This window comes from Nicotiana sylvestris, chromosome 9, assembly GCF_000393655.2.
Source record: "Nicotiana sylvestris chromosome 9, ASM39365v2, whole genome shotgun sequence".
NCBI classification, from domain to species: Eukaryota; Viridiplantae; Streptophyta; class Magnoliopsida; order Solanales; family Solanaceae; genus Nicotiana; species Nicotiana sylvestris.
The window spans coordinates 91,656,035-91,669,722 of record NC_091065.1 but is presented as its reverse complement, the minus strand read 5'-3'; the positions used below and the strand labels follow the sequence as shown (position 1 = coordinate 91,669,722).

The window sequence follows — 13,688 nt, the reverse complement described above, 5'->3', positions numbered from 1 at the left end:
GTGCTACTGGCACATATACAGCACATCCGAAAATTCGTAGATGGGCAATATTTGGTTCATGACCAAAAACTAATTATGACGGAGAATATTTATTATAATGTGTCGGTCTGAGACGGATAAGTGATGCTGCATACAAGATAGCATAGCCCCAAGCAGTATTGGGCAATTTTGTTTTCATAAGTAGTGGTCTTGCTATCAATTGCAGGCGTTTAATAAATGACTCTGCAAGGCCATTTTGAGTATGAACATAAGCTACAAGATGTTCAACTTTTATCCTAACGGATAGACAATAATCATCAAAAGCTTGAGATGAGAATTCTCCAGCATTATCAAGGCGAATAGCCTTTATAGGATAATCTGGGAATTGTGCCCTTAATCGAATTATTTGGGCTAATAGCTTTGCAAATGCCAGGTTGCGAGATGATAGTAGGCACACATGAGACCATCTTGAAGATGCATCTATTAGGACCATAAAATATCTAAACAATCCACTTGGTGGGTGAATAGGTCCTCATATATCCCCATGTATACGCTCTAAAAAGGCAGGGGATTCAATACCAACCTTCATTGGTGATGGTCTAGTGATCATTTTTCCTTGATAACAAGCATCACAAGAAAATTCGTCATTTGTAAGAATCTTCAAGTTCTTTAATGGATGCCCACTCGAATTTTCAGTAATTCGTCTCATCATTATTGATCCGGGATGGCCCAAACGGCCATGCCAAAGCACAAAAGTATTTGAATCCGTAAACTTCTGGTTTACGATAGAGTGTGCTTCAATTGTACTAATTTTTGAATAGTATAAGCCAGAAGATAAAGTTGGTAACTTTTCTACAATGCATTTCTGGCCAGAAATATTCTTTGTAATACAAAGATATTCCCTGTTCATTTCATCTATTGTCTCAACATGATACCCATTTCGGCGGATATCTATAAAACTCAACAAGTTTCTTCGGGACTTGGAGGAGAACAATGCATTGTCTATAATAAGTTTTGTTCCCTTAGACAGAAATATTATGGCTCTTCCAGAGCCTTCAATCAAACTTATATTACCAGAAATTGTTGAAACATTTGCTTTTTCCTTATGCAAATAAGAAAAGTATTTCTGATCGTTGAATATGGAATGAGTTGTTCCACTATCAATAACACAAATATCTTCATGATTTGTCTTTGATCCAAACATAATTTGAGGGTTATCCATATTCTTCAAAATAACATAAATAAAATATATTATAGTAAACATCATTATCAAAGCATAACTTTTATTTATGTACAACAATTACATAACCATACTATCTATTACAAACAACAAAAATTAAAATATTTACATTTCTACAGATTCACTACCGATTACATGACTTGTTTCTCCTTCTGGGAGTGCAAAGTAATCAGCTACATCCAAATGCATGAAGTCTAAATTATCTTCAGAAATAAAATTTGCTTCAGCATTTTTCTCTGTCTTCTTCAGGGAGGCTTGATAAAGCTCAACCAGGTGCTTTGGCGTACGACAAGTACGTGACCAGTGCCCTTTTCCTCCACATCTATAGCATGCATTTTCTGCATTTGGCGCTTGCACCGCTTCATGCTTTTGTTCCTTCCTTTTCCACTGCTGGTGGTGAGGAGGCTTCTTTGGTGCATTATTATTACCATGATTGGGGTTTCTTCCCCGACCACGGCCATGACCACGACTGGGGCCACGACCTCTTCCACGTTTAGCTTGGTGGAAGTTCGTCTCATTCACTTCAGGGAATGGACAAGAACCAATAGGTCGGCTTTCATGATTTTTCATTAATAGCCCATTATGTTGCTCTGCTATAAGAAGATGTGAGATAAGTTCAGAATACTTTTTAAATCCCATCTCTCGATATTGCTGCTGCAGGAGCATATTCGAGGCATGAAAAGTGGTGAAAGTTTTCTCCAACATATCATGATCAGTAATATTATCACCACATAATTTCAATTGGGAAATAATTCTGAACATAGCAGAATTATACTCACTGATAGATTTAAAATCTTGTAGCCTTAGATGAGTCCAATCATAACGTGCCTGTGGAAGAACGACCATCTTCAGGTGGTCATATCTATCTTTCAAATTATTCCACAGTATGACTGGATCTTTAATAGTGAGATATTCCATTTTCAGGCCCTCATCAAGGTGATGGCGTAGGAATATCATTGTTTTGGCACGGTCTTGGTTTGATGCTTGATTTTTGTCTTTGATGGTGTCTGCCAGACCCATCGCATCAAGATGAATTTCAGCATCAAGCACCCAAGACATGTAGCTTTTGCCCGATATATCCAGGGCTACAAATTCAAGTTTAGAAAGATTTGACATTATTTAGGAAAAGAAAGTTCTTACCTCTAATACTTTCAAAGTATTTGCTCGAGATGTCAGAGTCTCGTGCTGATAACGTGTTATAAAATAAAGACTGTAAAGTAAAGACAAGTATAGAGAGAAACTGTTATATTATTCGAATTCAAACTGATGTACATAATGAACTGAAATCTCTTCTTATTTATAGAAGAAAGGAAGTTGTTGTGTAAGTTGCTACTATACCAGATATGGATAATCTTCTACTGAGAGCAATGTTTATCCATAACGGAGTACTGAAAGGATAAGCTTATTATACCCGATATGGATAATCTTCTACCGGAGGTAATGTTTATCCATTACTGGGTACTGAAAGGATAAGCTTATTATACCTGGTATGAATAATCTTCTATCGGGGTAATGTTTATCCATAACCGGGTACCGAAGTGATAAGGTTATTCAGGAAACTTATTTCCAATAGAGTACTAAATAGATAAACATATTTACGATGGAGTCCCATATGAATAAGCTTCTTCAGAAAGCTTATTTATAACGGATTACTAAATGAACATCCATAATATAATATATTTATAACAGTGCAGTGCAGAATATCAAGGATAGAGAAGTCAACTATCGAGGTGGAAGCTTTGTGTCGTGTTTTATGCAGACAACTAGGAATCTGAATTTCTGTTGGTTCCAACGGTCAGTCATTTCTTGGGACCAAAGGATTTCGTTGTAATTTTCAGCCCGCCCCTTCATTCTTTTTTCTCTATCCTTCTCCTATTGGTTAATCTTGGTGGTGATGCTGATGATGATTTTCTTCTTTCAATTTCTCTGTTAATCATAAGCTTCATCCACAGGTATGATCTTTCAATTCTGTGTTGAAATTCCGTTATAACTTTAACCAATTCATATTTCTCAGTTTTTGGGGGTTTTATTTGTTCTTCCCTATTGTCGCATGCAAATGTATGTGTCGTGGGTCAATTGTAATTTTTACATATGTGGGTATTCTTGATTTTTTTCCCTATGGTCTCTTGGTTTTTCAGGGTCTATTGTCAGATATTGAATTTGCTGATATAGATTTGAGAAAAGGGGGATTGTTTCTATATTTGTTGAGTGATTGACATGAATGGGCCCAAATAGGCTTAAATGGATGTTGAAGATTCATATAACCGTCCCCAATTAGTATTGGATTGAGGAGCAAAACAATTGTTGTGGTTGTTGTTATCGTCATTGTGTTTAGTGATCAACAGGCGGTCATTGGTTTGGTTCCCTGGAAATGTAATGTGATTTGGGAAGTTGAATCTTTTTTGTGGCAATGGCTGCAAGAGGGATTTCATCTGGTAAGCAGAGAAATCCGCGGGGATTTATGACAGTATTGTCTTCTGCGGCTTGTGAATGGTTCTTGATCTTTATGTTGTTTTTAGATACGGCATTGTCATACTTGATCACCAAATTTGCCAGTTACTATGAGTTGCAGACGCCATGTATGTTGTGCTCACGGTTTGATCACGTATTTGGAAACAAGAAAACTGGATGTTATAGGAGACTTTTGTGCAGAAACCATAAAGAGGAGATATCATTTCAAGTGTTTTGTCATGTTCATGGTAATCTTGCTGATGTTCGTGCTATGTGTGAAGAATGCCTTGTTTCATTTGCTACTGAGAACGTACTTGTTAAAGAGTCGGATAATTTGATGATGGCTAAACTGGGGAATAAGAGTTTTATACCTAGTTCTCCTGGCCCGTGGAGCTGTTCTTGTTGTCACAAGACGTGGAGAGCTCGATCAAGTGCTCAAAGATTGCTCCAGCTAACTTCAGTTGGTTTTGGTGCTTCTAAGGCCAATGTCAAACCTCCTCTACCACGAGCACCAGGTCGTAGCCGTTTCAGCCGCCGTGATAGCTTTAAGAAAATCAGGGATAAGATTTCTGGGCCAGACTCACCTAGGGCAAGGACTGCTGGTGTTGACCCTTTATCACATGTAGGATATACAGAGCTGAAGATTACTTCAGATTCTGAGTCTGAAATCCAGATTTCTGATGATGATGACGGATGTTCTGCTACTCGCAGTAAAAATGATTCTAGATCAGAAGACAATGTTCGAAGTGGCAAAGGAACAACACAGAAAATAGGAACTGAGGCTGCGACTCCAGAGAATCAGGTTCGACAATCATCTGAATCCAGGCCTTCTCTTTTGGATCAGCCAATGCAGCTGGCCACCAGCTCGGGCAAAAATGTGTGTTTTCGGGCATGTGATGATTTTGTAGGGCATGGCTTAGCAGAACTTGATTGGGAAAATCTTTCTCCTAAGGCCAGTCCTTCGGTAATGCCAGAGCTCGTTTCATTAGATAATATCACCCAGTCACACAACATTTTAGAAAATCATCACACATCAGGAGTGATTTCACAGCCGAACATTTTTCTCCCTCGTATCTCAGACCTCTCTGTACTGTCGGAGCTCATATCAGCAACCAATTTGCCTTCGTCCAGTATTAACATCCAAGAGACAAGTAAGCTGATCTTTGCCTTTGATTGCTATGAGTCTGTATGTCTTATACACTTGCTTGTTCTGTTTTTCCAAGAAAAGCAGTTGAGTTCCTATTTTTCATTTGTTTATCTTTGTAAAATGATTTTGTAGATTTGACTGAAGCAACTGATGGAGGAAACAACATAACTGTGAAGGATAATGCGAAAGCTCCAATTGATTTAGATGACAGTGCTCCATCTATACCAAAGCAAATTCAAGCCGATATATCTGCTCTGAGCTACGGAGAGAGAAAAGTATCAGATAGGCTTGGAGAACCAAGTGCAATAAGTGATGCTGGAAAAGCTGGAGAAGGTATGAAGTCACTCCCCCAACTTTCTACTTCTGAGATGGATGGAATTCAAACTGCAAGTCATAGGAATCATGATCATGGCAATGACCACCAAAGAAGTGATGCCTCTAGCTCCGACGGGGTACGTCTGCGTCCAAAATCTACCTTCGTGGAGAGAGATGATTCTGGTAATGAACCAGCAGATGGATTCAGCATCAATGAAATTGAGGGCGAAAGTATTGTTGATAGGTTGAAACGACAAGTTGAACATGAACGTCTGCGTCCAAAATCTGCCTTCGTGGAGAGAGATGATTCTGGTAATGAACCAGCAGATGGATTCAGCATCAATGAAATTGAGGGCGAAAGTATTGTTGATAGGTTGAAACGACAAGTTGAACATGATCAGAGATGCATAAATGCTCTGTACAAGGAACTGGAGGAAGAAAGGAGTGCTTCAGCCATTGCTGCAAATCAGGCAATGGCTATGATCACAAGGTTGCAAGAGGAGAAGGCATCACTTCATATGGAGGCTTTGCAATATTTAAGAATGATGGAAGAACAAGCCGAGTATGATATGGAGGCACTAGAAAGAGCTAACGATCTCCTTGCTGAAAGGGAGAAAGAGTTGCAAGATCTGGAAGCAGAATTAGAATTATTTAGGAATAATTATACAGATGAATTAGCAGCAGAGGATCCAGGCAAGGAGGATAAAAACCAGAAAGGGGAAAAAGTAATGACTGAAAATAATAGTCTAGATCATATTGAGAACAAGCTCAGTGGCAGTTCAGATTCCAAAACTGCTAAAATATCCAAAAACTGTGATAAACCTAGAGAGTTTAACGATTCAATATGTAACTTCGAGGATGAAAAGCTCCGCATTTCACAATATCTGAAGAACTTGGAGAAAAAGCTTTTTCAAGTTTCTGGCAGACAGGTCTCAGATAATGTTTCTTATAATGGATATTCAGAAAGGATAGAGAAAGATGTTGATGATCAAGTCAAGAAAAAAACTGCTGATATGAGAACTACTAATTCCCAACAGGAGGAGAGTTCTTCATCCATGCGCAATGATTTTCCAAAATCAAATGGAGGCTCCACTGACAAGCCTGCTGATTTAGGCAATGGTATTGTTAGTGAAGATAAGAATAATTTGGACATTAAGCATAAAAAAGTTTCCTCTCTTGGAGGTGAAATTGATGTAGCTGCTATTGGGAATGAAATTTCAGAGCTTAATGGGAGGTTACAAGCACTTGAGAATGACTGTAATTTCCTCATGCATGCTTTTAACTCGCTCCAGAATGGACATGAGGGGATACAGTTTATTCAGGAAATAGCTCATCGGCTGCAAGAAATACGGAAAATTGAGATTAAGACGAGATGACTTTTTTGAAGTTTCAAGTAATACAAGGTAAGCCTCTATTTAAATGACTAGCATTCTAGTGACCCTGATCTCTTGTGTGCAAAGATTGTTTTGTACATTTATCATTGAATATTATGTTGGGGGATGAGGATTGACAGAGAATACTAACTTTGTTGAGTTGTTATAAGCGAGACTCCTAGTAATTCAGGTTTTGCTAAGATAGATGCTTCAACTATAAATGGCCTTGGACTTTGCCTAAGCCACATCCTATGCTCTTGAAGATATTATTGCTCTATTTTTGTCCCTATGACCTATGGATATGTACCTTATCACCTACCAAAATTTTACCTTTCTGGGTCTGTATAATATTACCATGCCTTGCTTTTTACAGGATTCCTTTTATTTAACTTTAATTAATTTATTTACTTCCTTTATGGAAGATTCTGCTGCTGAGCTTTTCGTGCCAGAAGAGAGAAGCTGCAGAGAGATGCATCACTATTTACAGCTCATAGTAGGAAAGGAGAAGCCAAACTGCAGATAACCAACCGGAAAGAAAGGAAGCAGCCAAATATACAGCGTGCCACTTCTCCTCTGTTCTTTGCAAAGAAATAGTTTTCATGATCGCGAACTGGTCTGAGGTTCTGTTTTTCAGGTCTCTTCTCCTCTTAAATTGGTTTTGATTAAAAAAGTTACAGATTGTCTTTTCTTTTTTGTTTCCTTTTCCTCTTTTTGGTCCTTTTTCACAATTTTGTTAGTCGTAAATGTGACTGAATGGTGGGGTTATGGTGTAAGTTTTGTATATTTTTCTCAAGGTTGGGCTTTGTTACCAGGTTTTACAAGTGTAAATGCAGATAGGTTCTTCAGGGACTTCCTAATTTGCTTCTTGTGTTGACAACCTCTCTCTGTTGTTTTTTCTTTTTCTTTTTCTGTTCTTGTTTCTTCACTTCCTTTCAGTTTCTTTTATCTTCTGTATGGGCAAGATGAAATGCAGAGTCTCCCTCCCATTCTCATTTCTATATATCATTTGTTAGGCAGAGAATGACTGCCTCTTTTACCCAAGATATTTTGCGTTTAATCTTAATGATTCTTTACAATACGACGAGATTGGGACTTTGGAGGAATATAATATGAGCCTCAAGAGAAATTTATCTGTTATTACATCAGAGGCGGACCCATGATTTGAAGGTGACCGGGCATATGAGCGGATTGTTCAACTAGTGCCCCATAAGACTTTTGATCTCAAGTGTTCCCGACAAAATATATAACCGTTTCCGACATATCTGCACATATATATATCTAGAATTTTAGCCGAGGTTAACGGGGTCCGGTGACCCTTCGTCTCTATACATAGGTCCGCCTCCGTATTGCATCCCTCTTGCTAAAAGAACAGCTGGTACACTAAGCCATGTTGATACATTCTGGCTACTAGAGGCGGAGTTAGAAATTGAAGTTTATGGGTTCTGAACTTGCAACCGATCTCATAGCTCATTAGTTACTGGGTTCGCAATTGAGTATTTACACATATTTAATGGATTTTCTAATACAAATTCAAAGTTTAAATAAAAGCTACTGGGTTCGTCCGAACCCGTATATAGCACTCTCCCTCCGCCCCTGCTAGCTACTCACTGGTGAGAAACTTTAACTTCTTTTAAAATGCCTGGTGTTTAGAGTTATCGGTACTCTGTGCAGGAATGTAAAATGTATCCATTGGAAGAGCACGCAAGTTGGTCTGAACATCCTGATCAAAAAAAGAAACCTAACTATTAGCCTGTTTGGCCAAGCTTCTTTTAAGGCAAAAGCCTTTTTTTTGTGTGTGGTCAAAAGTGTTTTTTTCAAAATTAAGGTGTTTGACCAAGCTTTTGAAAGGAAAAAAAGTGTTTTTGAGGAGAAGCAGAAGCAGTTTTGGAGAAGCAAAAAAAGTTGTTTCTCCCACAAAACACTTTTGAGAAAAATATACTTAGAAGTAGTTTTTTAAAGCTTGGTCAAACACTAATTGCTGTTCAAAAGTGCTTTTCAAATTAATTAGTCAAACACAAACTGCCTTCTCCCCAAAAGTACTTTTAAAAAAAAACACTTTTCAAAATAAGTTGATTATAGTCTGGCTAATCGGGCTATATATATGGTACTCCTTCGCTGAAATTTCAAAATTTCTCCTTTTATATACATTTTGTTTCAATCTAATCGTCACTTACGTATATCAAAGATCAACTTGACCGGCTCCCATGCTCAATTGCTTCCATCAAGCTTGTTGCCAAAAGTATGGGTGTATATGAATCGGGTTGGTTCGATTTTTATCACAACCAAACTAAATTAATTATATCAATTTGAATTGGTCGATTTTGTCGTTTTGGGGGATTTTTTTTGTTACACAATATTATTTTAATCTTATTTTGTTAAAGTTTTGATAAGTGAATATAAGTTTAGTAAAATTTTAAAAAAAAAATTGACAAACATGTGATTTATTAAAATATTCTTATGGTAAAATTCATTAAATAACAAATAATAGTTATTTTCTTAATCGTTTAACAATAATTTTTCGTTGATGTACCCTCATTCGAGGTAATTGGACCTCATGGCTTTTTACAATGTTGAATTTAAGAAAATATCTTTTTATGATATCTTATGTATAAAAGAAAGATCTATTATGTGTAAAAGAGATGGAGTCATAAAACTAAAATAAATTTGTAATTGGCCACAAAACCATTTGACCCGTACGCTTTCAAGGTTAACTGAATTTAATAATTAAATACAAAAATCAATATTAAACCTAAATAATGATATATTCTATTTAATTTTAAAATTACCAATAAATACCATTTGAAATTTGAAAAAAAAAATATAAGAGTTTAATAGATCTGAATATACGAATATGGAAGAACAAAGAGATTGATGCATTTCAATAACTAAATAACACTTGATAAGAAAGTGATGATACAAATCTTTATTGAAAGTAAATAAAATGGATGAACTTCGTGGTTCTATTAAATATTACATTCCATATGAGGATCACAAATATTTCTAGATGTTATTTTAAAGAAAATTCAGTATAAAGTCTCAAAAGCACATATAAAAGTAGAAGTTTTTATATGTCGATTTGGTTTGCATTTTTTTAATTAATATCAAACCAAATATAATCAAGTTTTTAATCCGTTTTTATTTTCGATTTGGTGGCAATTTTTGGGTTCGGATGGACCTCCCCTGGCCAAAAGTAAAAAAACATGAAGTGAAAAATAGTTCAGGTTTTTATTCATCAAAATATTAAAGGGGATCTTACAGAAATGTACCAAAAAAGTCTCAACTTACCAACCTCTAGCCATTAATCATAGACTTACCAAAACTAGCCAAAGACAAATAAAAATTAAAAACCCAAAGAGATAAGGTTCTTTCTCTCCAAGAATCACACATAAAGATCTCCTTCCATATTTTTAAGCATGACTAGCAATATTAGATGCTAGACAGAAAGAAAATTTCTTGGATGAGGTAGCAAATAAGGTGATGAAATACAAAAAAATTATATACAAGATTCCAAAAATCTAAGAAAAATATGATGACCCGATAGTTCATTTATAGTTTTACCCTTCATTTCTGTGTTCGGAGACCTCGAATAGCTTCCTTTAGCCTTTTTTGATTGGCGTGCGCAGTCTATGTCCTTTTTCCGGAAGGTTTTTATGAGAAAATTGATAAAAATGTGAAATCGTACTTTAAAACTCATTTGAGTTTACTACGGTCAACCTTTTTTGTAAACGGGCCCGGATCAGTTGTTTGACAATCCCGGTGGATCCGTATCATGATTTGGGACTTGAACGTATGCCCGGAATCGAATTAGGAAATCCCTTAAGTCAGGACAAGTAAACTTAAGTATATATATACCTAAACGCCTTCAAGTAAATCCAACAAATCCCTGTAATAAGGGAGATGATGTCGAGCCTTGAACTCGCGGGCGTGGCCTAAATCAACCCACCTCCAAGATAAAGGGAGAAACAGTGGAGGTGGTGCACCTAGAGCTATCGATGGTGGCTGGAACTACAAGAACCGCTCCCAGGCCCAAACCTAATATAGATTATGGACGTAAAATTTAAGGCATTTTTTACTATGTATGTTACAATCATGAAAAGAATTGACTATATTTTCACCTGCAGCAGCGGTAAAAAACCAGCAACATCTCTCTGGGTGCCCATGCACGCCTGGCACATCTGCCTATCCAGGTAAGCTAGACAATTGTACCCCAGATGTAACCAGATATGTCACGACCCAAAATTCACTAAGGGTCGTGATGACGCTGGACACCGCTGTCAGGCAAGCCAACCATAAATGCTTAATTTAATTCTTATTTTAATAATTTTAAAAACTTAAATTTTCCTTCAATTCAGATAGTAAAAGATAATCTTTACAAAAAAAATAGATAAAAGAATATTTAGAAATAAATACAGAATACCTTATAATCATCCCAGAACCCGATGTCATAAGTGCATGAGCAATTTCTAGGAAATAATATAATACAACAACCGTTCGGAATACAATATTAGACAGAAAATAAATACAGTAATCTGAAAGAGACTCTGTTGGCTGCGGGTCGTCTCGAGAAGTGCAACTCACCTAAGTCTCTGTATCAACCATGCTACAGAGCTTACTAGGCCACTAGAGATGCAAGTGCCTGTGCAACAAAGATGCACAACAAGTGTAGTATGAGTACGAAAACAACGTGTACCCAGTGAGTATCCCGTCTAATCTCGAAGAATTAGAGATGAGAGGTCGACTTTAACACTTACTAGTGGTCCACTAATAATATTTGTAAAAATGGGAGGAGATCATGGATTTTATAAAGATATTATAAACTCATAAAGCCGGATAGCAGGTAAACAACTTCTCAAATAATAATGGATTCCAAAGATTTACTTTTCATCATCTTTTATCAATTTATCTCCGGCCAGGAAAGGCAAATATCAACATTTATAAATCTCAGGCAAATATTACAAGCATGCGCAAATTATGCCGAGGTCGTACGGCTCGATCCAACATAAATGTAAAATGTGCACTGCCGAGGGTCGAATGGCGCAAACCATAGATGCATCTATTACCCCGCTCGCGAATCATACATGTGACGCGGTCAACATAAATAAACAAACACCCTGCTCGCGAATCATACATGCGACACAGGCACACATAGATACACACATTCAAACAGCCAATTTATCGGGGAACGTTCATCCAAATAAAAGCCAATTTTCATTTAATGATTTAAGAAAATGAAGTTTAATCCTTTTAGAAATTCATTTACCAATTTGATAGGATTTAAGCAATTCAACTGTCAATAAGATTACAAATATTCCAAATATAGCATGCTTTTGGGTCCTAGACTACCCGGACTTAGACATAATAGCAGCTACGCATAGACTCTCGTCACCTCGTGCGTACGTATCCCCCACAAATAGAAGCACATAACTAATTATTTTACCTATGGGGACAATTCCCTCTTACAAGGTTAGAAAGGAGACTCACCTCGCTCCGAAGATCCATAACCGACATTCCACGCCCTTCCGAAGATTCGAATCGAAGCAAAATGCTCCAAAACTAGCCAACAATCATGCAAATCCATTAATATATGTTCAATTACTCATTACAATCCAATTTATAACAATTCCTAACCCCGATTGAAAAGTTGACAAAATTGCCCTCAGGTCCACGTGCCCGGATTCCGAAATTTTTCTAAGATAAAGTTTACCCATGAACTCCCGAACTCAAATATATGATTTTCTCTTAATTCCATGCCCAAAATCGTGGTAAAAATCCAAAATATAAATTTCTAGGTCTCCTCCCAAAAACCCACAATTTCTACCAAATATTTATGCTCAAATCCGTATATAATCCAAGTATTAACTCAAAACTAGTAGAATCCACTTACCTCATGCTTAGTGATGAAAATGACACTCCCAAATTGCTCCAAAATCGGCTCCCATGAAAGAAAATGAGTGAAAATGAGCCAACCCCGATTTTTAAAGAACACACTGCCTCCAGCCTTTTCGCACCTGCGGTCTCTTGACCTCTTCTGCTGTCTCATAGGTGCGGACCAAACACCGCTTCTGCGGCCCAGGGCTCCCAGCCCATTCTTGCTTCTGTGTCCTCTCCTCCGCAGGTGCGGCCTCGCTCCTGCGGGGAAATGATTGCATCTGCGGTCCCAGCTTTCCCCCATCAAATCGCATCTGCGACCTTAGGGCCACTTCTGCGGCTCCGCACCTGCGGTCAAACCCTTGCAGGTGTGGTTATACCAGATACCAGCTGCTTCAGTCTTTCAAATTCTAAATTTGATCCAATAACCATCCGGAATCCACCCGAGGCCCCTCGGACCCCAACCAATCATACCAACCAGTCCCATAATATAATGCAGACCTGTTTGAGGCCTTAAATCATATCAAACAGTGCTAAAATCATGAATCAACCTCCAATCCAAGCTTAATGAACTTTAGAATTTCAAACTTCTACATTCGATGCCCAAACCTATCAAATCTCATCCGATTGACCTCAAATTTTGCACACAAGTCATATTCGACATTACGCTCTACTCTAACTTCCGGAATCGTAATCCGACCCCGATATCAAAAAGTCCACTTCCGTTCAAACTTCTCAAAACCTTCAAATTTCTATCTTTAGCCAAATGACTCCAAAATGACTTATGGACCTCCGAATTCACTTCCGATCACGCTCCCAACACCAGAATCACCATATGGAGCCATTCCCAGACTCAGAATCCCAAACGGGCATCGATAACACTAAGATGCACTTCAAGCCAAACTTATGAGATTTTTTCAAAAATGCTAACTTCCACAATATGTGTTGAAATGCTCCCGGGCCATCCAAAACCCGATCTGAACATACGCCCAAATCCAAAATCATCATACGAACCTGTTGGAACCTTCAAATCCTGATATTGAGGTCGTTTACTCAAAAATCCAATCTTAGTCAGTTCTTCCAACTTAAAGCCTTCGAAATGAGAATTCTCTTTCCAAACGGACTCTGAACTTTCCGAAATTCAATTCCGACCACACATACAAGTCATAATACCTGAAGTGAAGCTACTCATGGCCTCAAACTGTCGAACGATGCGCTAGAGCTCAAAACGACCGGTCGAGTCGTTACATTCTCTCCCACTTAAACATACGTTCATCCTCGAGCGTGCTAATAACTGCGCTGGAGTTGTCTAAAA

The 13,688-nt window shown here is 37.7% G+C and overlaps 1 protein-coding gene across 1 annotated transcript; it reads left to right on the top strand.

The window, feature by feature from the left end:
• Nucleotides 1-2,939: 2,939 nt before the first annotated feature.
• On the top strand, nt 2,940-7,382 carry LOC104238487 (probable myosin-binding protein 4). Its single transcript, XM_009792846.2, has 4 exons — nt 2,940-3,171; nt 3,358-4,821; nt 4,950-6,535; nt 6,928-7,382. Exons 2-3 carry the CDS (start codon nt 3,630-3,632, stop codon nt 6,506-6,508), a joined length of 2,751 nt encoding a protein of 916 aa, XP_009791148.2. The 5' UTR covers nt 2,940-3,171; nt 3,358-3,629; the 3' UTR covers nt 6,509-6,535; nt 6,928-7,382.
• The last annotated feature ends 6,306 nt before the right edge of the window (nt 7,383-13,688 follow it).